At 28.6% G+C, this 26772-nt stretch overlaps 1 protein-coding gene across 1 annotated transcript in view; it reads left to right on the top strand.

The window, feature by feature from the left end:
• LOC111620008 (nuclear receptor coactivator 2-like) overlaps window positions 1-26772 on the top strand; it is a 67302-nt gene that overhangs the window by 30954 nt on the left and 9576 nt on the right. Inside the window, exons 7-13 of the mRNA XM_023361850.1 lie at window positions 200-329; window positions 644-756; window positions 836-986; window positions 5654-6725; window positions 13658-13744; window positions 18188-18412; window positions 21514-22140. Coding sequence (XP_023217618.1) covers window positions 200-329; window positions 644-756; window positions 836-986; window positions 5654-6725; window positions 13658-13744; window positions 18188-18412; window positions 21514-22140 — 2405 coding nt within the window. The remainder of the gene's footprint in view (window positions 1-199; window positions 330-643; window positions 757-835; window positions 987-5653; window positions 6726-13657; window positions 13745-18187; window positions 18413-21513; window positions 22141-26772) is intronic.

Genomic DNA, 26772 nt, shown 5'->3' with positions numbered 1-26772 from the left:
TTTTAAACACATTTATTTTCATAAATATTTTAAATAAAACTGTAATATGAATACATTTAATAATGCTGTTCATGTAATTTTTTATACACTTTTTTTTTTTAATTAAAATTTACTTTTCTTAAATTTTACACTTTGATTTATTTATATATTATGTATTTACAGAAATCAATAAAATTTGGAATTTTATTTGTATTTACAGAAGTTCAAACACGTTTACTTTGCGTTGCCCGTCGTATACCACATAACGAAAAAAGTCCAAGTTCTATTGGGGTAGAGCAGTTTACAACGCGATTGGATTTAACTGGGAAAATCTTGGCTATTGATACAAGGTTTGTTTTAATTTTGTGTTGAATACACATTTTAATATTCATTATTATTTTGAATTTTCTCTGTAGTTTACCTGAAAGTAAATATTTGTTCATTTTGGAATGTTCTCTTAGTTCTTTATTAAATTAAAGTTTCTGTTTAATATAAATGAAGAAAATTAGTTTTTTAGTAAGATATTTAGTTTTTAGTTTATTCTAAAAATACTCATAAATTAGTAACCATTAAAGTATACAGCTTTTGTTTTATAGTATATGATTATAGAATTGAAAATGACTGATTTCTAAAAATATGCTAAGATACATTAAATATGTTTTAGTGGTGTTTCATCAACATATAGTCAATATCTGAATAAAGATCTTGTAGGACGAATTGTACAGGAACTTTGTCACCCCTCAGATTTACAAAAGATTGATCAGCATTTAAAAGAAAGTAAGTTTTATTTTCTTTCCCTACTCTAAAAGAATAATATAAAAATTTCATTTTAATGCTTGTATATTACTTTTTATAGCACTTCATACAGGAAACAATACTAGTAGTATATACAGGCTTCAAGTGTCCCAAGATAGGTATGTTCATGTTCAGACAAAGAGCAAAAGGTTTTCCTACAGTAGGTCAGTTAGTGACCAGGAATTCATTATGGCAACTCATTCTATAATTAGGTATGATTCCATTGAAAATTATTTGAATTTTTTAAATTTTCTTTTTTAAAAAAGTGTCTTATCATCTTTAAAACTTAATGAACATATTTTAGTTCATTTTCAAATATTGTTTAAACATTTTTTAAATTTAAAAATAGTCATATGTATATTAAAACAAGAATACCAAATTCAAGAATGTATGTTTGAAATGATATTAATTATATCTTTAAAATTACATCAGTTTTGTCTATACTGTGTCAAAAAGAGGAAATAAACCCTTACTTGTTGTAAATTATGCTAGTAATTTTATTGCTATTATAGTATAAAAATATTACATAATATACCATATCTTTTACATACATCTATTATTTTTTTATGGAAAGATAAAACTTATTACATAATAAAAATTGTCTCAAAATAAATTTTTAAAAATCTGAAAGTCCTGTTTATAAAATTAAGATCAAAATTATTTTATTACAGTAAAATGAAGCATGTCCTGTTGTTTACAGGAAAACTGTCCATTTATATTAAAATTAAGAAACAAATTGCTTACATATTGCTTTCAGGGTATAAAATTTTTTGTTCTTTGTAGTAATTCAAACACAAATTATTATTGTATTTATTTTCAGGCACTTGGCAATTTTTATCATCAAATTTTATTTAGTTGATACGTGTTGATATTATTTACACACGTTTCAGGCATTTATTGCCCCTCCTCCACCAACTTTTTATTTTACAGGTTATTGAGATATTAAAACCACAAATTTCCATTTCCTATGTTTACTTGTTATTATGGAATTACCAAAACTTTTTTAGCCCTTAACACTTTATTCTAAGAAACATACGGTTTTCGTATTATCTAATTATCTGTTTTTCACTGTTATAAAATTTAAACAATTTCAAATTTGTCTTATACCTTTACAATTAATTTTACAACAATACTAAAATTGATATATTTGTCTTTCATCAAAACCATGCAATTCCCTTTTTACCAACTCATTGGGATGACCTCTCCTCCCCCTTTCTTTCCTTTCTCCTAGTTAAATGTACCACTGGTTACTATAGTCATATGACTAGTAGGCCACTTTGTGGCAGTATTACTTTTTACATAAAATATTTTTTTTTATACAAATTATTTCTTTTCAAAAATTACTTTTTACATAAATTAGTCTTTCTAAAAAAATTTTTTCTTTTTACAAATTATTTCTTTACAAAAAATACCCTTTTTACATAAATTATTCTAAAAAATCCTTTTTACACAAAATATTTCTTTTCAAGAAATTACCTTTTTACATAAATTATTTTTTCTGAATATTATAAGATATTTAGCCAGTTTTCATTAATTTTTGTTCTTTGTTGTTGTTGTTGTTGTTGTTTAATTTACATGTTATAAGTAAACCACGACTGCAGAATTCATTACAAAATAAACAATAAAACAAACAATTTGAATTTTTATTTTCAAAGACTGTTTCCATAAGAGAGAAGGAAATTTGTATTATTATTAGTTTTATTATATATATATAATCATTGAAGGTTTTTTACAATTCATTTCTCTTTACTAAATCAGGAATTAAAATAGTTGCAATTTGATCATATTAATTATGTATGCCAGAAACATTAAAAGTGTTATGTTTGTTCTCTAACACAAATATAAATCGTAATTCTTACAAAAAAAATTTCATTCAAAATAATTATATTCATTAATACTTTATTTCTCTAATTAATCCTTTGCAATTTAATAATTTTGTAATAATTATTCAAAAATTTTAATTCATTGTATAAGATATTGTCCAAAAAGTCTGGATTTGTAAAATACAGTAAGAGCCTGCTTAATGCTGATCCAATATAACACGGTTTGCTCGAAGCCTATAAAAAGCTCAAAATTTATGCTGATCTAAATTATTGCAGCATTTCATTGATTCATATATAATACAATTATTTGTGAACACAAACCAATCAGCAAAAGGTGGAAAAAAGGTGTACTTTCTTTAAATCTATGTTTGTTTGGTGCAATTTTAGGAAAAATATAACATCATGGATGCCATAGGAAATATCGACTTCACTTGACAGGAATTAACTGATAAATGCATGAATGAAGTGTGGAAGAAGTTATGGCTGAAGGTATCCAAGAATTCTGAACAAGAGCCTATTGCTGTATCGTTAGGTTGACCAAACTCAACCTAATCGATATAGCAGGACTAGGAGATATAGATGCGCAGGATATTGAGGAGTTACAGCAGGTATCTGGTGAGAGACCTGAAGGAGTTTCAGGTTTCTTACCAATGACGATGTTCAAGAACTGGCAGAACATAGAATTCATGTGGAACTGGAAAATAGAGATTCTGAAAACGAAGAACCCAAAATATTTTTTACACATTTCCTTAGTAAAAGTTTGGTAAGATAACCAAAATCATTGATCAAATTGTAGCGAATGATCCAGATTTTGAAAGAATGCAAAAGCAAAATGAGGCCTTTTGGATATGATCTTCTGCTACCAACATTTGCTCAAGGAAAGAAAAAAAGTGACAAATGAAACTTCACATCTTTATTACAAAAGAACAAGAATTTCAGAAAAGTCAGGACTTTCATCACAAAAAATGGACTTTACATTTCTGTGTGCATATGTTTGTTTGTTATTTAACATATATTATTATACAAATTAATATAAAAATAACTTAAAATTAAAATAAAATTTGTTTATTTTTGGTCATGTGTTCCCCTATCCCTATTTACTAGGGTTTCTCATTTCCCGGTATTTTGCTTGTCCCGGGATCCCGGGATAAAAGTGAACTGTTTCCCGGGATCCCGAGATAGAATTAATTATTTTTAAGGTATACAAAATATCTTGAAATCAAATGATATAATTATTTTCCATTTTTTAAAGTAATTTTAAAGTTCTGTAACCTCCAAAATCATATTAATAATGCTGTGTAAGGTCTATAGGCCTATAATAAAAATTACCTTTAAATAACGTAGAAATTTTCACAAATAGAAAAAAATTAATTAAAGTTTGCTGGAAACTGCATACAACAACAACAAAAAAAATGTTTTGAATTGAGTTAAAAATTAAAAAAATGAACTTCTAATTTAGAAGGTAATTTTCGTTTTTTAAATAAAATATAATACAAAATATTGCAAACTTTTATAAGATTTTAAAAAGCAAAGATGGTCAATACTCCGATAACTCACTCTAATTCTTATTTTAGTAATGAAAAGTCTTGCCACCGAGAATGCCCTTTCCGATTCAATTGATGTGATTGGAATAGTGTTTAATGCATTTAAGAGAAGACAGATATTATGTGTTTTTTCACCTGTAGCCTGGAAGCTTTCGAGTTCGTTTTCGAGATTGTAGTACTTCTTTCGCTCTCTAGTATTCTTGATTTGTCTACCTTGGCTGCTTTAATAGCGGCATCAAGCTTAGAGCTCGATAATTCGGCAATTCATTTGGCTTTAATAATCAGGTTTATGAAGAAAAACTTCATACTTGCAGACTTTGTACTCGTTTGTATCCTTGCCCAATTTGCACAATCTGGCGTCAGGCATTTATTGAAGCTACTGGGCATGGTTAAAACTCAAGACAGCGTAAGCACAATTATTCCAGATATTACAGGTTCCGACAAGTAAAGAATTTTTATAGTCATGCCACAAATAAGCTATATATTGATTATTGACCATTTGTGACATGCTATAACGAGCAAAAATTTAAAAAAACTAATAGGTAGGTTTAAAATTAATAAATACAAATGTATTCTGGCAGTGAATGAGTTAATTATGCTTTCTATTTGCAAAACTCCTCAACCTTAACACAAAATAAGAAAAAAAGTGAATTTTTAAGAAATTTGCGGGATTTCCCGGGATAAGAAAAATTTCCCAGGATATTTCCCGGGTTAAAAAAACAACCGAGATCCCGGAATCCCGTTTCAGAAACCCTACTATTTACACTGTTAAAATGACCTCATTTAACATTGTTTCGTTTAGCGCTTTGTTTTCTAGGAACGCATCCCTCATGTTAAGCAGGTCTTACTGTAAATATATTTTTTAGAGTATATGCAACTTATATTTTCAAAGACATGCTTCCCTTCTATTCCCAAGCACCTTTATAGATGAAGTTACTATATTTCTTTTGTAATGAACAGAATTTACAGACATATCTTGAAAGATGGCAAATAAAGATATGATGCTAAATGCTACATTGCATACAAAAAATATGATATTTTATCTGTAAAGATGTCTGGAGACTAAAAGGAAACATGTTGAATAAACTATCATAGATAATATTTTAGTAAATATTTTGTGATTTCAAATATGTTGGATCTCTTGTACACTGTTTCAATTTGCTAATGTTTCAAATGGAAACATTTGAAACATCGGCAAATTGCACTTCCAATTGATTATTTCAGCGATACTAAATTTCAACATTACAACTTAAGAATTGTTTATTTTTTATGTGAGGAAAAATAGAAGTTATTAAATTTTAAATAGTAGCATCATTTTCTTGTTTTATTTGAAATTTGTATAATTTTTATATTAAGTGTTTTGTTAAACTTTTTTAAAAATAATTGCAGATATTCTTTATTTACTGTTATGTCATCAGTAAGAATGTGATGAAAAATGTAGATAAAACAAATTTTTCTATATTATAGATTATACAATATTATTTCAAATAATAATGTAATTTAATCTTCTAGGGATGTGGATTCAACATTATCTATTGAAGGGAATAGTGGAGACCTTTCAAAGTGTAGTAGTCCATCTCCTACGACATCGTCGGCTTCAACTGTCGGAACAAGTCTTGGAATAAGTGGGAACATAAATGGAAGTATGGGTGGTCCAATGACAACAGTTTCCACTATTTCATCATCTAATTCCACAATGACATTTCCTAATCTCAGTCCTTCACATCAAGATTTGTTAAATGATTTAGGATTAGACTTATTTCCATCTTCCAGTTGGGATTTAAGTAGCTCAGACAGTGGACTGAATACTAATCTGCCTACTACATCTCTTGGAGGAAACAACTATTTGGTGAGCAGTAGCCCTTCTATACAGACATCAACAACAACTGTAAGTAATACTAATAGCACTTCAAGGGCCCTCAGGATATCACAAACTTCTCTGCCCTCTAGTAGTGCCTTCAGTCCAGATTTGATATCCACAAAGGAATCACCAGTTTCACAGCTTAGCTCAACAAGTAGTCCTCTTTCTGGGCATGTTGCCCCGTACACTAATACATTTGCCTTCAGCTCTGGACAAACTCAGCCTTCCAGTGGGAAAATATCACCAAATATTACTAGTGCATTAAAAAAGGAAGAAGCATCAACTGCTACAATTGAAGTGCCCATCAGTAGTCCTGCCACATCTGTATCTGGTATAATATCCGACGTTCAAATGAATAGCAGTACTACACAAAAACTGAGAAATCTTCTTACCCAAGGTACGGAAGAAGCCGATTCTTCCGCATCTAAAGGAATTTCTAGTGAAAGAAATGGGACACCAACACACAATTTGTTAGAACACGAGACTAATAGTGCTACAAAATCTGTGTCTGAAAGTGCAAATACAATTTCAACATCAAGGAATGAAAATATTATATTAAAAGAACTTCTAAATCAAGATGATGAAGAAATTGTTGAAATATCTGGTAGATCTCGTAGACATGAAAATGATAACATAGCAACCACTGCCAGTGAATCCAATTCTGACACTCACAGGAGAAATATTAATAATAATAATAACAATAATAATAATATGTTAAGAAAGGTGAGTAATTTTATATAATTTATTTAGTGATTGCTCGTTTTTAAGTTTTAAAAATTAAATCATTTCAAAATAGACTTTTTTTTTTATTTTAAACATTGTTGGAATTGTCAATAAATTAATCAGTTTCATGAAATGTTGTTATTTGACAATTGGATTTAGTGATTTCAATTTTTTTTTTTAATTATTAATGTTAGCAATTGAAAATAATATTACTGTAATATCTCATCTTTTCATAAAATTTCTGATTAAAAAAATTGATAATTGAGACAATTTCAAATTTTTCATCTAAATGTGGTTTCTAATTGAAGCATAATTGAAATTCTTTTTTTACTATATTATTCAAAGTTTTATCTTTGATTACTAATCTAATTATATGTATTCAAAGAGAGTAGTGGAGAAACAGCATATCCTGCATACTATAAAAAATGAGTTACTAACAAATTTGGGGATTTGTGCATCATCAAGAAACTTTCATGAGACAGTTACATGGCCACAAATCATATGCCCACATTAATAAAATGTTGCATATTAAAGCACTGGTAAATTGAAATATAAATGGTCATTTTTTTCTTATAAACTTTCTAATGTTTTTTCACTAAGCCCTCAATTTTAAGAAATTGGTAAATATCGGTAGATTAGTATAAAGTGTTTCAAAAAGAAATTCATATTTTGGATTTTTGCAATCAAGTTCAAGAAATAGTATCAATGAATCTTAATGAGAAAATGACTTGTGTAATTGCCTTGTGTATGCAACAGCTGAGTACTATGTAACATAAGACATTTAAGATATTTCAAACAAATTTTATCTACAAAATAGGAAATATAATTCAAGATTTTGTTTTCAAGCAGTTTTTAGTTTAGTTTAATTGATTGCCTTACAGAAACAGTGCAAAACTCAAATAAAAATGAACTTATTTTTTATGAGAATTAACTTTTACTATTTAGAAAAGTAATGTTTTCTTTTTATTCTTCTTAATATGGCATTCTGATTTTGTATTCAATTTTTGAGATAATTTTGTCTAAGCTTAAGTTTCAATTCAATCAGTTATTTTAAAAAATAACCTGAAAAATCAAAAAATAGTTCATTTTTTTATGGCTTTTGCAGTTTAATTAAAAAAAATCTTGATTTTATTAGTTTAAAAAATTTTACAAATAATAATAGAAAATTATTAGAATGCAATTTAATTACTTGAAAACAAAAAAATAATTTATATTAATGATTAGAATTACTTAACATAGAGGCACTGCTTAAAATTTTGGATTTAGTTGTTAAGTTAGTTCTTGTATGTATTTAAAGGCTTTTTTTATTACATACTAAAAAAAATCAATTCCATGTCATATTTCAAATTTATACTTTTACAGTATATATGTTTGCTTAACATGGGTAGGAATTTACTGTAACTTAGCTTATATAGTCAATGAATATAATAGCAAAGAAAAATTTCAATAGTTTATTAAATATTAATTTAAGTTTTACAGTAATTAAAATTAAATTTGCTTGTTCCAAATTTCAAATACAAATTGTTTCATTTATTCATTGGGAATAATTTCATTTTTTCTGGATTGTGAGACAATGAAAAGTGATCCATTTTCAATCATTTAAAAAATACTTTCAAACTTTCTGTAATTTGTTTTTTAATCTTACGTTTTTAAATATATGAACTTACTTAAAATATATATTAAATAATTTCAATTTTCTCATTTTTTCCTGTTTTCATTTAAAAATTGAGAAAAGAAACATTCTAGTCACTTTGTATAAATATTGCTTTATTTTAAGTGTGTTTTGGTTTGTGTGTCCTACTTCTTGAATAGCTGCATCGTAAAGGGTAATCCTTTTTGCCAAAATGTTGATAACCTCTATTCAAACTCTTCCGGTTACTTGAGATCAAACTTTAATTTTGAAAAGTATGGAAATGAGAAAATATTAAGTTAAGTACTTACGAGCACACTTAAATGCTTGTGATGAATTAAACTTTATTTCAAAACCAAGCATTTTTATGTAATCTGTCTTTAAGGTTTATTATTTTTCGATTAGAAGACTTGAGAATGGATGAAGCTCCAAAAAACTTAAGTATGAAGTTTTGTGTGTTTGATAGAATGCATGCAATTTTGATTAATGTTTGCATAACATAAATGAACCTAACATAATAAGCAGAATAAAATATTTAACATATTTTAACTTAAAATATGGTATCTTTCACAACTATTAGAAGGATGGATGTAAACAGATTGTATGCTTGCATGTTATGCAAGTGAAATGATTTGGGAGGAAGAAATGGCCTAAAATTTAAAAGAAATTCAATAAGATTTAAAAATGGTAATTAGTAAATTGCATTACCAAAGTAACCTTAGCTATTCTTATTAGAGTATTGTATTTGTAATGTCATTGTTAATTGCTGTAGCTAAATATTTCTAGGCATTGTAATAATGTATATTAACTTTTATAAATCATAATAAAAATTAACTTTAAAAAATGGACGATAAAACACTAGAATGGTAATTTAAATGATGCAAAGCAAATAAATAATAATAAGAATATTTAAAAGTAGGTAGATGGTGCTTAAAATTAACTATTTGATGTTTTTTGAAATGTTGAAACTGTTAAATTTTGACATCTTGTAGAGCATCTTATGCTTTACTATTGACATTTCAAATATTTCTGATAAAGTACTTTTTCTTTCTTTTCTGTGAGAAACTGTTAATCATGAAAAACATTTTGTATTAGCTAGTGAATCTGTAAAGATAAGTTAGGTTAATACATATTAAATTTTAATTGTCAGAAATGATTACTGATTGTCATTTCTGTTAGTTGACAGTACAGGAATAATTTTATTGATATTGTTGTTTTTCATTCTGCCAAAATTGTGTCCAGTTACTGGTATAACTGCTAATATCTTTATTTATATATCAGACCTCATTATAATAGTAAGGAAAAACTGATCTTGATGGCAACAGATAATCAATTTTAAGACTAGATCATTTCAGAATATTGGATAAAAGAATTGGTATTTTACTATCATTTCTGTTCAGAAAAAAGTTTTTTTGAAGTAACTTACAGCTTAAAGTATTAACCATAACTCAAATTGGTTGTATATGCCAGTGTTCCGCAACCAGTGTGCCGTCACATGGTGAAAGATGTGACATGAACTTTTACATATTCTGTTAATTTCAAATTTTATTTATATATTTTTATCACAGTTGTTGTGTTTCTTATGCTTGTATTTCATTCTCTGTCGCAGCACTGATGAAATAAGATGATGTTTGTTTATTCTTTATTACAAGCCACGCATTTTATGTATTCTAAGAAATTATATGTAAAAAAATTTGCTCACAGGTGTTGATGTCTGTATAATAACAATAATAATAATAGGTTAGTGGCATTATGTAATTCTATTAATAGTATCATATCATATGTTTTTGAGGGGAATAACATTTTAGTGTGCTGTGTTAAGTCATGGGTGTGCCGCAAGTAGAAAAAGGTTGCGGAACACTGGTATATGCAACAAATAACACAAAAACACCAAGAAACCAGTAGAAAACAAAAGTGTTTTATGCTACAGGCATTTTCTTTAATCTACAATGAACAATGTCAGGTATTCTGAATTACTCATAAAGCTTAATTTATTAAAATGAATTTCCAAAACTGTTATGTCTTTAAATGGTTATCTTTTGTCTTTGAGAAAACATTTGTAATATGTGGAAATAAAATATATAGTTACACTGAATGGATATTACAGATGATTTCTATATTATGTATGTTACAAAAAGTATGTGAAATATTGTTGTTTAAATATTTTGTACTGTTAATGGTCGTATTATATTATATTATATTATGTTATGTTATGTTAATGGTACAGTATTTAAATATTTTAATATTTAAATACTGTAAACCCCTTATTTGTGGTTTTACTTTTTATGGTTTCAGTTACTTATGGTCAGTTGTAATCCAAAAATATTAAAATGAAAATTCCAAAAATAAGCAATTGATAAGTTTTAAATTGCTTTTTATTTAGAATAACATGATGAAATCTTGCATCGTCATGCCTGGGAAATAAATCATTTCTTTGTCTGGCATATCTATATTGTATATTCTACCCACCCATTAGGTATTTAGTAGTTGTCGTGGTTGTCAGGTCAACTGTCATGGTATCACAGTGCTTATGTTCAAGTAATCTTTACTTAATAATGGCCCAAAATACAATATGGTAATAGTGATGCTGGCAATTTGGATATGCCAAATAGAAATCATAAAGTGCTTCCTTTTAGTGAAGAGGGACAAGATTTTGATTTAATAAGGAGAGAGAAACTTGTGTCGAGGCTATATTCACATAACTTTTAATGTAACTATATCTCTTCATAAGTCAGAAAGTGTTTTATCTGTGATTGAAGTTCAAAGCAACCATATGAACATTAAATATGATTTTTTGCAAATATGTATAACTAGACAAGGCCGCCATTGTGATGAAGCCAGAATTTTGAAATTCAATCTATGAGCTGATATTCAAGGTAAAATTCCTCCATATAAACTCTATGGGCAAGTTGCCAGTTTTAAGCTCATCGCATGCTACATGTCAGTTGAGTTTAGGATTGTTGTTAACAAGGATATATATACCTGTTTTATAGACTATGAAAAAGCATTTGATAGAATTCTGCATGATAAATTAATAGATATACTTAGGAAGAAAGGAATTGATAGAAATGAATTGCAAATTGTAATAAATCTTTACTGGGAACAGAAAGCCAACATTTTAATTGATTCTGAGTTATCTGAAGAAATAGAAATAAAAAAATGAGTAAGGCAAGGATGTATTTTATCACTTTTACTTTTTAATATTTATTCAGATGAAATTTTTAAAGAAGCTTTAGAAGATATGAAACACATTGGGATTGTAATAAATGGGATGAATGTAAATAATATATGTTATGCTGACAATACAGTGGTTTTAGCAGAAAATACAAATGATTTGACAATATTAATAGAAAAGATTAATTCAATAAGTAAATTCTACGGACTTCAGATGAATTATAAGAAAACAAAACTACTTATTTCATGCAAGAAAAATATAGATAATGTAACGTTGCAGATACAAAACAGGACAATTGATACAGTTTCATCAATTAAGTATTTGGGGACTATCATACAGGAAGATGGCAGATGCATTAAAGAAATTAAATCTAGAATAGAAAATGCGAGGGGTACTTTTATCAGAATGCAGAAATTTTTCAAATGCAATGTTTTTAATTTACATCTTAAAATTAGAATGTTAAGGTGCTATGTGATGTCAGTTTTGTTTTATGGAGTAGAAACGTGGACCTTAGATAAAAATACGTTAAACAAACTTGAAGCATTCGAAATGTGGTTATATAGAAGAATTTTAAAAATATCTTGGACAGATAGAATAACAAATGAGGAAGTTTTGGAAAGAATGGGGAAAGAAAAAGAAGTTTTAAATACAGTTAAAAGAAGAAAGACGGGGTATTTTGGCCACATCATCCGAGGAAGTAAATATGAAATTTTGAGAAATATTTTAGAGGGAAAAATCTGTGGAAAGAAAAGCCCAGGAAGGAGAAGGAAAAGTTGGTTAAGTAATATATGTGAATGGAAAAATAAGAAAGCAGAATAACTTGCATGTGAAGCACAATTGAGATTGTTATAATAATACTAATCCTACATTCAGGAATGAATACGGAACCAGAAGAAGACTCCAAAAAAATTAACGTCTTGGATTTGAGCAGGATTTTTTTTAGAAGATATTGGTTTAGTTTCTTAATTTATATTCTAAACTTGAAAGTTATTTCATGCCTAGTGAAACATTATTTGAAATGATTTTTAAATAAATTTATATGCTGTAAATTTAAGTTGTGTAAAAAAAAAATAATCAGTTTATATTTTTGTCTGGCAAATACTATAATTAGAATAAATATTTTTTTTATTTCTGCTAAACCTTAGAATTGATATTTCAGTCACAAGATACCATAAACGTAACTTTTTTCTTAATGCCTGTGCTAGATCATAAGTAAAATTAGTAAATATTGCAAACTGACTTTTGTCATGTTGATATGAATTTTTATTCAGCATTCACACTCACTTGGTCAGAATTATGTGATGTGAGAGGTGAGTTTATTTTAACATTGATATTATTTATTTTGGTCTTCTCAATTTGAGAACATCAGGGGCACAGATCTCCCTTGCAGTCTCAGTGACGTAGAGGGTGTGCCGGTCCTCAAGCACACTGTTTATCTGCTTGAGCACAGCATCATCTGCCAGGTTCATCTCATTGATCAGTAGCAAGTGCCCCGATTTCAATTTTTGATGTTTGGTTCCATGCTAGTGACTTCATTTAAGAGTGGTGGTATCATTTTTAACCCTAATTAAAAATCTGTAAAAAAAAGAAAAAAAGCATTTCAGAAATATAACTTATATTAAATCCTTAGCGAATTCAATTTTGTTCTACAAATTTTTATTTAAAAAAGGTTTTAACTGCACCAAATTCTTAAATTTTCACATAGTTTAACATCTGCATGAATCAAAACTTTGTTGATTATTGAAAGGAATAAACATTATATATATATTCTGTTCAAAAGGGCTATATATTGTATTTTAATGTTGAATATCTGAAGTATTTATAAATTTGTCTAGTTGAATATTAATGTGATTACAACATTAATTTATAATTTAATTTAGAAACTCATCTTTGTCACTCTTCAAGATTAGTTGATGTTATTTGGGTGTTTAAATATCAAACTTTAAAATATTTTTTATGTAATATTTATAATAATAATAATAATATAATTGTGACAAAACTAAATTTTAATTATATTCATTTAATATTATCTTTCATCCACTATTTAACTTTTTATTTGCTATCATAATCCACTGTACATAAATACTGTTTATTTACAAAGTACTGTAATTCTCTTGTTACCACTAGCTGCTGAACAGTGACGACGATAAAGGTTATCGTGCATCACAAGATTTGTTAATCCAACAACTTTTGAAGCCAGAGTCTCCCGGAAAGGTTAGTGAAAACCCTGCATTGAAATTGCATGAATTTTCTATCTCATTAAAACAAAATTAGAGCAAGAAAAATGTAATAAAATTTTCATTAAGATTACAATATATAATTGAGAGAGAGAAAATTTTATTATATTAAAGATTTTGTGTGAAAGTACATTAAAAAATTGCTAAGTTGACAATGTTCTAAAATCTGTTGATTTTTGCATTAGTAAGAATTTTTCCCCCATGTTTAATATTAAAATTTTTGACATAGTAATGTTGTTATTCAAGAAATGAAATGTGTTATAATTTAAAAAATTGTTACAAGTGATGTAATGCTACATTATAGTTTTCAATTATGTTTTAGATCAGTATAATACACACAATATTCTGATCAAGTAAAAATATTTACTAAAATTGTAAAAAGACAATTGTCATTTAGCTAGTTTCATCAACAAAGTTCAAAATTCAGCTTAATTGATGACTCTTTGGAACTTCTCTTCATTCAGTGCTCGGTGAAATGTGACTAGGTTAATGCTGAGCTCGTAATATGGGACAAAAGAGTATTTTGCACATAATGCTGTGCATAATGGCACCTTGTGAGTGCTGTTAATGGTATTTTAATTTCTTTAGATAGTATGAAATACAGATTGTTTCACAGGAGGAAAAGACAGGAGGGCATGTTTTCTACAGGTAAACCAAGTGTTTCAAAAAATAGTCATTAAAGTTTTGTAATAGGAATAATCGCAAATCAGCAATATCTATGTAGTTTCAGAAACAAAAAAATTAAAAATATACCATTAAAGGAAATACAAGTAGTCTCATCTAGTCTAATCTTTTCCACTTAATTATGCTTCTCTTCACCCAGTGGCAAATCCAGATGTGGGGACTTACTCAAAAATTAAAAATATTTGAATAATTAATAAATACTTTTTATTAAACATGTGCATGATAATTGTATTGCAGATGGTTTGATAAACCATATTTTCCATCATAAATGTTTTTAAGTTTGAATAAATAAATTAAAATTTTCTGTATGTACAGTCCAAGTGAGGGCCACGGGGCCCTTTGAATTCACCACTGTCCTAACCCATTCTTATTTTTCACAATGAAGAAAGAAAGAAAGTGAAAAACCCCTTGAGCTTCTAATTAATGACAAGCTCACAAATAGGTTATACTATTCACTATTTAATTCAAAAACATATTTTAATCAAATATAATACAGTCGATCCCCCTATAACACAGTAGATACGTTCCGCTTTTTTTATGAAATTCATGTTCTACGAGTCCTTAAATACATGAGCCAATCACAGCCCGGCACATATGCAGTTTACAGACTACAGCTGTTTGAAAGGTTTCTTCCATAAAGTTAATCGATTCTAGACTAATTCGACTCAACATTTCCAAAATACGTATAATTTTTTGGGAATAATCCATATAAACTATGCTATAAACAAAAAATTGTAGGATTACTTATGGAGTGTGCACCGTTTGACAATGCCATTGCTTAAGTTTGTTTTTGTTGTGGAGCGGCACATAAAATCAAACGGGGGACGCGTGTTTCCTGATAAATTATTTTTCTGCGAAAAATTTGCTTAACTTTGGAGACATCATTAATATAAATATAATTTTTATGGATGTTAAATAATAAATGGTTTTTAGTAAGTCCACTGCTCATTTAAACTCAACAGTTTGTGCAATATCTGCTATTGGTCTAGATTCGACCAATCCTGTTGCAACACGAGTTGGCGATGACGTTTTACCAAATTATACGCGTTTCTTTTAGCGTGTTTATATGAATACAGTCACAATTTTTTCGCCATTATATATGAATCCGAATTATATGAACCCGTTTTATAGGGGGTCTACTGTGTTTGTATTCTTGTTCTAATGTTTTTGCCAAGAGTAAAAATATGACTTCATATGTGAAATGCATATTTTATATGTGCTCAACCATGTTGATTTTCAACAAAAACTCTTCTATAAATGCTGAAAATATTACTCTTGAAGCAGATTTTTCTTGTGCTGAGTACTAAGCTCAGAAGTAAGTAAAAGAAACAAAAATGATAGTGCTGGACTCTGCACTGAATGAAGGAAAGGACTCTTTGAATTAAAACAGCGGTTCCCAACCTTTTTTCATTAGCGTACCCATGTGGAATTTACAACTTTCCAATGAGCAACGCATGCGCAAATCTCGCACTGCCTGTTTGTAGAGTGTCGCCATTTTGAATTTTATTTTGACTCGGTTCTCGGTCCCCTGAGTCCCCCTACAAGTGTTTTTTTATGCGCACATGATTTGGGCACCTAATACTTTGTGCCAAATTGCAACTTTTTACATGTGCTGTACTCCTTCATACCTCTAAGCTGGTAACACAGCAGGCAGTACGACTTTATAAGCATAGTCTTGTCGATAAAAAATTATTAAAAATACTGAATAAATAATGAAAAAAATTACCACTTGTAGAGGAAATCTGGATAAACTGGCTATGTCCTTTTGCTTGCTAACAATAAAAAATACTTTTTATAAACAAAAGAATACATTTTTCAAACAACACGTGGGGATATTGTTGAGAGATAATAATAATAACAGTAACACACTCCACCATCAAAAGTCCGTAGCGTAATCACTAATCACACATAATGGTATCCCCACTAGCATTGACTGACTGTGCAACATTTATTGATCTGTTGCATTGTACAGTACAATCGGCAGCATAAGTTTTTATTTCTATTTTTGCATTTTGAAATGTATAATAAAGTTTGTGATTGTTGCAATGAACATTTTTTACCTAATAATTTTTAATACTATTAATTTGTGATACATAATATATTAATTTTTCTGACATAATAATTAACTTTTTTTCTGTACCCTTAAACAACCTATCACATACCCCAGGTTGGGAATCGCTGAATTAAAGGATCATATATAAGGGTGCTGATTAATGACTGAAAACATCACAGATAGTCTCTTCATCCAATGTAACTCATACTGCTTTATTATGGCTTTTTAAGTACAAATATTAATGCAGATCAAAGACTAATCATGAGAAAGTAGGTTCTTCTAAAATGTTAATTCTCAAAATTCATTTTTAAGTTGTCCACTCCAAAAATAGGATTTTATATATATATAGTTGAAGCAATATTCTTTCAGTTGTATACATATTGCAAATGATATTCATTTTTATATTTATCTTTAGATATTTAATTGTGAAATATAAAGTAAATTATTTTCGGCATCTGCAAGAAAATATTGTAATAAGAAAGCTATGTAAATAAAAATTCTATACTAGTATCCATTTTACTGAAAACTTTATTATTATTATTTCAAATTTTAAAAATATTTCTTCTATTTTTTCTATTTGTCTATTTAACTGTATTGTAAGAATTTTTAACTACAAAAAAATTTCATATTTATAATAATAATAATAATATAATTGTGACAAAACTAAATTTTAATTATATTCATTTAATATTATCTTTCATCCACTATTTAACTTTTTATTTGCNAAATTTGTTAAAAAATTACTTATTTTGTAATTTATTCCAAATGTATATATTTTTAATAATAGAATTTTATTTATCTCATTACTTCCATAAATTATTAGGTAAATTGTTAATACCATCATTCTGGGAGAAAAGATATAATTCATATTTTAAAAAATGTAAAAAACACATATGTAGTTTTAATATGAAATTAGATATAATTTTCTAAATACAGATTAAATAAAGATTAGTTAATTTGTAAAGGAACTTAATAACATTTTCTCATTGAGCTTTCCAATCAACACGACTGCTATAGAGGAAGGAAATGTATTTATATTTCCTTACTGATTATTTCACTTATCTAATTTCTGACAACATATAGAAAATATTTATTTTTAGATAAAGCTTTTGAAATGACTCTTGCAATGGTTGGGTAATTATACAGTAAATTATGTACTGCTGACATTACTCATAGTTTAGTTGTTTGTCACTTTTTTTATTCATTTTGGTTTTATTAGGGAATTTTTCTTTAAAATTTGTTTTCCTTTTTTTTTACTTTGTTTATATTATTATATGAATACTTTAACTTCCAAAGTTAATTTGCAGGATTTATTAAATGAAATTATCTTATTTCTGGAATTAAATTCCTCTTTTTGTATGAAATATTTGATTAAAATGTATAAATTAATTAGATGAAATATGTAACATTTATTCAAAAAAAAATTACCATTATTATTTGAAAACAACTTCAATATTTACAATATTTACTTTTTGTAAAATGCCTATGTTAAAGATATTTGGACAACATATTTTCTGCTAGGTCTGATAGATTTTTTAAATGGTTTGGCATGTTTAGCAATTAAATGTACTGATAATAGTAATATAAAATAATTTTATTTAAATTTATGTATATTTATATTTTTTTTATAAATTTGTTTGTTTTAATTTCATTAAATGAATGTATTTTTATTTATTTATTTAGAATGAGAGTGAGAATAGTATTGAATCAAACATTGGTAATGGAAGACAGTCAAATGATTCGTTTCTCAAACAACTTGGAATGGAACACAATCAACATCCAAGTACTTCGGGTCTGTCTTCGGCACTTGCTGACGTTATGAATACCGTAGCAAAAAGAAAATCCACCGAAGACGGTTTGGATAGCAATGTTGATTCTGTACCCAAAAGAGCTAATGTAGTTAACAATGTATGTTTATTTAATTTTATTTATTAGTGATTTGTTTTCAATATATATATATAAATTATTCCCAAAGTACTGTATATTTACCGCAGTAACATAGACATAATCTGAACCATTTGTTATATACATAAGCTAATGTAGATGATATAAAGTGATCAGAAACCTGTGTTAGTAGCCTCTAAAATTTTCCATAATTCTCATTATTTGGAAATTCTAAATTAACACAGAACACACAACCTAAATTAAAACTTTTTACTAATGTTTCTGAATTTAGAAAACAAAATTTTATTATACTGTATTAACTATAATTATTTCTGAGTGAAGAGAAGCATAAACTCTTTCTCTTCCTTTTATCAAATAATTACACTCAAACTTCTATATAATGAAGATAAATCCTGGAAAAAATTCACTACAGGGAAATTTTGTTATACAGAAATTATACTTTTTGCTAAATAAAATATTATAATGTAATTTTTTTTGTTATTTTATGTAGTTTAAATTAATATAAACATAATATAAACGGTTTTAATTTTAAGTAAGTGTACATGTGTACTTAAAATACTGTACTTATAACTTAGTTTAACTACATTTTCATTGTAGAGAAAAATTAAAAAATGTTTTCTCTTCATAATATGTTTCATGCTTAAGAGCATTAAAATTGCTTTATCTACTTCAAAGTAAATACAGGTCCTGTAGGTTTCATGTCAGCGGCTAATTTTAAAATTGATTTGTGTTTTGTTATTATGATAAACTATTCGCAGGAATTCCAAACTTTTCTACAATGTTTCTTTTTTGAGCCTTTATCAACTTCCCACAAACCATTAATTTTTTTAGTAAAGCTTAAACACTATATTAACAGTTCTTCAAATTTAAATTGGACTACTAATTAAACAAAATAAAATCTCACTAACCTCAAAAATTAGTCTAGCAGTTGTCAAAATTATCACTTTTTAATGGTCTTGACATTGCTTAATTGTAAATCATTTGTCAACAACAGCATTTGGACCTAATTTCTCCCCTCCCTTCTTTACAACTGGTAGCGATTTGGTGGCAGATTACAAGATGGTTTTAAAAGCTAAGGACAAGTATTTCTCACACCTGGGCTCGGTTTTACAAAGGGTTTACAGATTGATACCTGAAATTGAACTTATTTTCGAATTTAACCCAGATAAAGTAATCAACTTTTAATGGCTGATGATCCTTACAGATTAAAAAAGTTTTGTTATATAGAAATTTGACTTTGTTATTTAGAAAGCAATTTTACATATATGAGGGCCAGTCAAAAAGTTCCAGGAATTGTGATCCTGCACTGTCATGGCGCATAATATGGCAATTCAGACCTTCATAGTAGGTCCCTCCCGCACAGACACACTTGTACCATCAATCCTGCTATTGTTGAAAGCAGGTGCCGAATGCTTCCATTGGAATCTTCCAGAGTTGGACCATTGTACTTGATATGATGTCCTCCCTGCTTGCAAAATGTGTTCCTTTGAGCCCATTTTGAGAGTAGGGAATGTTCAAAAGTCACCGGGAGCAATATCTGGAGAGTAAGGTTACTGGGTGATGACAGGAATGCTTTTGTTGGCAAGAAATTGCTGCACAACAAGCAATGTGTGACTCTGTGCATTTTTGTGATGAAGAAACCACTGTCTATGCTACTTATTGGGCCGCTTCCTCCATACTGCATCACACAACCTCTTCAAAACTTTCCCCAATTTGCACATAAACTTGATGTTTGCATGCTGCTCAAACTGGCACATTGCACCGAATGATAAGCAGTTACACCCAACAAAGACACTACAGTAATGACTGTTCAAAGTTAAACTTGCACAAGGATTATCACACTTCAAATAAACATGCTGAGTTTCCTGCCACGGCAATGCGTAAGCTTATCTTATATTGCATTTTCTAACTGTAGGTAAATTCTGGGAACTTTTTGACTGCCCCTTGTATTTTTGGCTGAAAGAACAATGTACAATGATAAAATTCATTGTATGGACAAATTTGCTATATAGAAGTTCATAATATGGAAGTTTGACTGTACTTAATATACTTATTTTGGACAAAAATGATTTTTATCTCAAACTAGCTGCAAGGACCCGCTTTGCTTCATCTCATTGATCAGTAGCAAGTGCCCCGATTTCAATTTTTGATGTTTGGTTCCATGCTAGTGACTTCATTTAAGAGTGGTGGTATCATTTTTAACCCTAATTAAAAATCTGTAAAAAAAAGAAAAAAAGCATTTCAGAAATATAACTTATATTAAATCCTTAGCGAATTCAATTTTGTTCTACAAATTTTTATTTAAAAAAGGTTTTAACTGCACCAAATTCTTAAATTTTCACATAGTTTAACATCTGCATGAATCAAAACTTTGTTGATTATTGAANAAAGTTTACAATCGTTCTATAATCGAACCAATTCGAATTTAAAATGGTTCAAACATTTTTTAAATCGAATAGAAAATCTTTGAAGTCAACCACTTTAAGCCCCCATATCTCCCTCACCCTTATAGCTATCGAGTTGCAACCACCATAGTGCACGAATGGAGACTTGGGGGCTACTACCACATACAAACACCATTCATGTGCAATGTGTAGTTTTGGCTGAAAAGTGAAATATAGGGACACACACGTCCATTTATATATATATATATATAGATTAGAATTAATGTATGTTGCTTCATAATGTAACTAGTTTTCCAAACAGTTGTATGCTTCATGAAATACTTTCATTTGCAAATGAGGGGATAAAACTTTATAATAAGCTTATTATGTTTTAGAAAATTCTGAATAACTGGAAGTTATCATTTAGATCAGTGGTGCCCAAACTACGGCCTCCCTGGGCCAAATTCCACCTATAAACATATTTGAAACATTGCTTTAATGATAAAAATGGGATTACTACTTGTATATATGGAATATTCAAAATATCTATGGCTGTCCTACTTATGACTTTTGCACAATTTGGCCCACTAATCGAATACTTTAGTCATTGCTGATGTAGACACTGTATTTGGTATAAATAAAGTATTAAATTATTTATGATGTTTAGGAATTAGTACAGATAATTTTTTTAACTAATGAGTAATTTGCTTTATTTTACAGGGAAACATGGCTGCTCGGAATCCAATGCTGCTCTCAATGTTGGCTCAGACTCCTCGGACTGCACCATCTGTCCCGACGAGTATTGCCAATTCTATGGTTTCTCAACTGCCTCAGGATCGCTTGCCAAAAAATTTAGATAAGAAACTGATTCACACTCCTTACACGACTTCTGGTCCAAATCCTGCCAATAGCACTTCACCTAATACTACTGGAGCACAATTTTGTTATACACAAGCACCAAATACAAATCGTAGTCTTGTAGCAACTACTCTGCAGCAAGAAGTGGTGACTGGCACTTCTCGCGCTCTCATTACATTGGCACAGCCAACATCAGTTTCTCCGATAGCTATGACTTCAGGTCCAGTTTCGTTCTCCTCGTCTCAGCCACCTGGATTTCTAAGCAAGATTCTCTCGGCAGATGAAAACCAGCTTCATCGGAATATGGTTCCATCGTCGACAACAAATACTGCTTCGTCTTCAGTTAACCTTCCACAACAAACATCGGGAAACTATAATCAGTTTTCTCAAAATGTTCCAAATATGAGACTTAATGAAGTTCCCGAAGGAACAGCCGTAGGGACAGCATCCAATCATTCTGATCCATTGTTATCTGAAATTTTAGATCAGGTAAAGGAAATTATTCATTGTTATTTTGATATAATATTTTCAGAAGAATCCAAAAATTAATAATTTCTTTATAAATAGAAATTTAATATACAGGGTGATTATAATTAAAGTTCTGATTTCACAATGGTCTGAAATAAGAACAACTCATCAGAATGATTTCATATTTTGTGTGAATACAGTAGAGTGTCGTTTATCCGAAAGAATTCCAGTCAGCAAATTTAAATTTTCGCTAGTTCTGTGGCGCTGCAATCTTTGGCTACTCCAATATCTTTTTTGTTGATGTGTGTGTTTTAGCTGGCAGCACTGGCACTTGTGTGGTGTTTTTCTGAGGACTGTGTGTCGTGCTGAATCGAAGGTTTTTGATACTAGATTAACTTGTAAAGTATGATTTTTTTTTTGTTTTTATATATTTCAATATATTTATTTTGTTTGTAAAAAAAAATAATAATTTTTACAATACAATAGCCACGATTATTATTTTAAAAAGTTTACATTAGGCTTAACATCAACAAAAATTCAACGCAAAGCGATACGCAACGGAGAAAATTTTCAACACAGGATAGGTTAATATATTTTTTCATACATAATTGGTTATCCAAAAAATAAGTTATCCGAACAACCCCAGTCCCCAATTGATTCAGATAAACGATGCTCTACTGTATCCTTGAAGCAATGGAATTGTGGTGAAGAAAAAATTTAGTTCAAAAATTTGTTGCTAGGGTACAATTTATTCTTTATTACAGTGGAAAGCAATATAAATTTAAAAAACATTTACAAGTGACATGACAAATGTTCACTTTGCTATTTTTTGGATTCGAAGAGTGGATGCACATGTAGAATCAGATTAAACTTTTGCTTTAAGAAATTATTTATCTTGAAAGAAGACAATTTTATAATATATATAACTGAGATATTTACCTCATTAAAACGAATGAATAAACCAAAACAAAAGGTTTTTGCCTGTCATCTAGCATGTGCACATTTTATATATATTATACTGAATTTTACTGATTTGTAATTTTGATGAAACTCCTTATAATTTTAAGATGTAAGAACTATTTTTTCCTCTAGATATCAAAAATTACCATTGTCTCCAACTTTCATTTGAATCTGTCTGTTAATTTTTTTTATAACAATTTTTCTCTCCAAGTATGATGACAGCTGTATGCTGTTCAGTAGTGGCCATCATTATGAATATAACAAAGTGATAACTATCATCATCATTTGTTACGTATAATTATACATTTCTGATGAAATGTTCTGTTATTAGTGTTAAAAATGAATATTTTCTTCATAATGCTTGTTATCTAACCTCTGATTTTCATGTCAATTATTAGAATAAAACCAGTCTTTTTGCATGCAAAGACAGCTGTTTGATATGAATCAGTTATTACACTTGTCATGATATTTATACAGTGGAACCTCCTTAATTTGGACACTGAAGGTTCCAACAAATTATACAACTAGGGAAGTGTCCAACTTATAAAATAAGAAAACATATATATATATATATGCACTGTACATACATAGTATATAAATACATCATTTATTTTTTTATCTTTCAAAATAAGAAAAGATAAAATATTTACATGTCAAACATTTTAACTTTCTTTCAAGATTGATATGTATTATCCTTTCTTCAGTTTGGAAAGAAGGCTTTAAGTTGTTAATGCCTTCCAGTGCCTGTGGATAAGTTGAAGTAAAGCAATAATTATTATTAATAGTGATGATATAATTAATTATTAATAAGAATAATAATTACTATTAAACTATTATCATTATCATCGTCATTAAATAAACAATAAAAGAATAAAAACCATTATTATATTAATAATTAGATAAGTTGAAGTTTGGAGGCTCTAACATAGTATAAGTATCCAAGATCTAAGATAGGGAGGTGTCCAGTTTATATACATAGGTAATAATTAGCATCCATCAAAAGGGTGTCCAAGGTTGGAGAGTGTTGAAATTATAGAGGTGTCCAACTTCAGGAATTCTGCTATAAGAAGACTACACTGCTTGAAACTAAAAACTAGTCATTCTTTTTTTTTTTTTTTTAATGATTGTCTGGTTTTCATTTGATTCCAGCTGATAATTTTAGGTTTATTTTCTTTCTTTTTCAGTTGAAATTCAATTCAATTATCCTCTGAAATTTCAACTGAATTTCATAGGATAACTGTAAGCTTATTTGTCATTTTATAATTAAATTGGAAACTAATTTTAAGTTTACAAATAATCTAAATATTCACATGATTGGTGTTTCAAATAAAGCAAGTATTTGGTTCCTTTGTAAGAAATTTTTGAAATTTAGGTTTGAATTATGAGAACTTAAATCTTAATTTCTTTTATTGTAACAGCCTGAAGCATGTTTAATGTAGCTAATAATTAGAATTTGAATAAAACACACAGCTTTCTAGGATGCATTACCTGATAATTAGATTAATTTTTTACTACACTATAACTTGGTACTCTGACCTCTTAAGACCCATGTACCAGAACAAAACAAAAACAAACTTACATCATCATCTGAGTAAATAGTGAAATGCAAGAATGAGTCCCTAGAGTTGCTAACTGTTTATTGGAGCTTTGTTTGTGAAAGGAAGTAATGTTTGACTAATAGATTTTTTTTTTTTTTTTTCTTTTCAATTTAGGATGATACTGGTTGTGCACTAATAAACCATTTGTTGATCCAACTATTATTATTAAGCCAATTATTGTTGCTATACTCTTTTGTAATCCTATTGTTTATTAATCTTTCTAGTTGTTGGGTCATTTTTTCTTAATATGATTGGGTTTTTCATGTCGTGTGACCAAATCTGTGTGTTCCATACCCTACAGTAAGTTCTAGTTGGGTTTAGAGCCATAGCACTCTTGCTTGTAAAACTAAACTTCACTTAATGAATTATCAATATCATTGTATCTTACATAGCAATTAATTAATTTTATGCTGTCTAAGATACTTGATTTATACGTAATGAATTATCAATACCACCTTCTGCTGCTGAGATATGTTTATAAAACAAAAAACACAAATGTTTTCAACTTAATAGAATAGGTCATTCTCAGGTATAACTGAATTCAAGCATGAACATTTAAATGAAAGAGTTTGGACATTCATTCATTAAATTTAAAATGCAATGTTAGTCAAATTAACCATTAAATAAATAAAATACAAAGATATATATGATGAATAAAATAACAATATAAATAAGAATAAGATAAACAAAATGCATCCAAAAATATAAGGGTGGGTACAAACTAGGAGCTGTTATATTTTAAATTTTCTTTTATACAGAATTTTAATGTAGAATGTAGTCCATCTGCATTCCAGGCATTTAAGTAGCTATCCATTAATTTGCTTTTATGAATTTCAATTTTTTATTCATTCATTGCTAATGATGGTTAGCGCATAGTTTTGAGGATACTTGCTTCATTCCATTTTACTGTGGAGTCCTCTACCTGTGCCATACTAGACAAAATTGTTTTGCAGTGCCCTTTTTTAATGTCATACTTCTGCTCCTTTATTCTAACTTTTAGTTCTGATTTTTATTCATTACTTTATTTCCATAATCTATGATTTCATAAAAGAATAAGTAAACAATTTATATGATAAATTTGTTCAACTAATATGTTTTATATTTATATTACAAATGCAATTTTATAAATTAGATTTAAAATAAACAAAGCGTTGATGGATATATCACACTAACCTTATAATGCTTTGCAGTTATTTTGTAACGTATCACAAACATTTTCAGTGCACCCTAAGACCTTTTTCTCTGGTACTCCACCCAAAGACCTTTTCTGGTGCGATTCCCATTCTATTCCGTTTCTGATGCGTTCTATTTTCTTTCAAATTTCCTTTTTAAATTCTTAATGATGTGTGCCTGTGTCAGCAGTTATAATGCCAGATTGTGTAGCCTGCCATGCCCTCGAGAGTTGTTTTTGTTTTTAAAATTGATTAAAAGGCCCTGGCATTTTGCTTTAGAAATCTGTAATGCCTCCAAATTTCTAATTTGGTGTATATGGTGAATTTGCCAGATCATGGTTGATTGTTGTAATTTGGATGTAATGCCATTTTCATTGGCATATATAGCTAAGATGGAAGTATTTTTCTTCTTTTCAATATTGGTTTTATGCTCATGGAGTAGTTGTTTGAGTGATTTTGTAGATCTGATACATACAAGATCTCTATTCAATCTGTTATCTTTGAGCGAAATTTTATACACTCCCAGCGCTCTTTCGATGTCCTTCCAATCTTTCTCATTCCTTAGCATGTCGAATACATCCAGATTACATCTGTAGGCTATTTTTGAATTAGTATAAGTCTCAATTTCTCGATATAGGGACTGCATATGCCGCTCATACAGTATAGTAATACAGTAGGGATACTTGTCCTGCTGCAGACTATTTTCTGGAACCCTTCATCAAAAATGTTTGTAATATGTTACAAAATAACTGCAAAGCATTATAAGGTTAGTGTGATATATTTAGATTTAAAATAATAATCTAAAAGTAGAATACAGTTGACCCCCCCATAACACTGTTGATTATTCCATTTTATATGAATTCCATGTTGTACGGAGTCACTTAGATTTTACAAATACGTGTGCCAGGCTGTGAACGGCTTAT

Source organism: Centruroides sculpturatus, unplaced genomic scaffold (genome assembly GCF_000671375.1).
Source record: "Centruroides sculpturatus isolate CEXI.00-Female unplaced genomic scaffold, Cexi_2.0 scaffold117, whole genome shotgun sequence".
Lineage (NCBI taxonomy): Eukaryota > Metazoa > Arthropoda > Arachnida > Scorpiones > Buthidae > Centruroides > Centruroides sculpturatus.
This window is presented reverse-complemented; position numbering and strand designations above follow the sequence as displayed.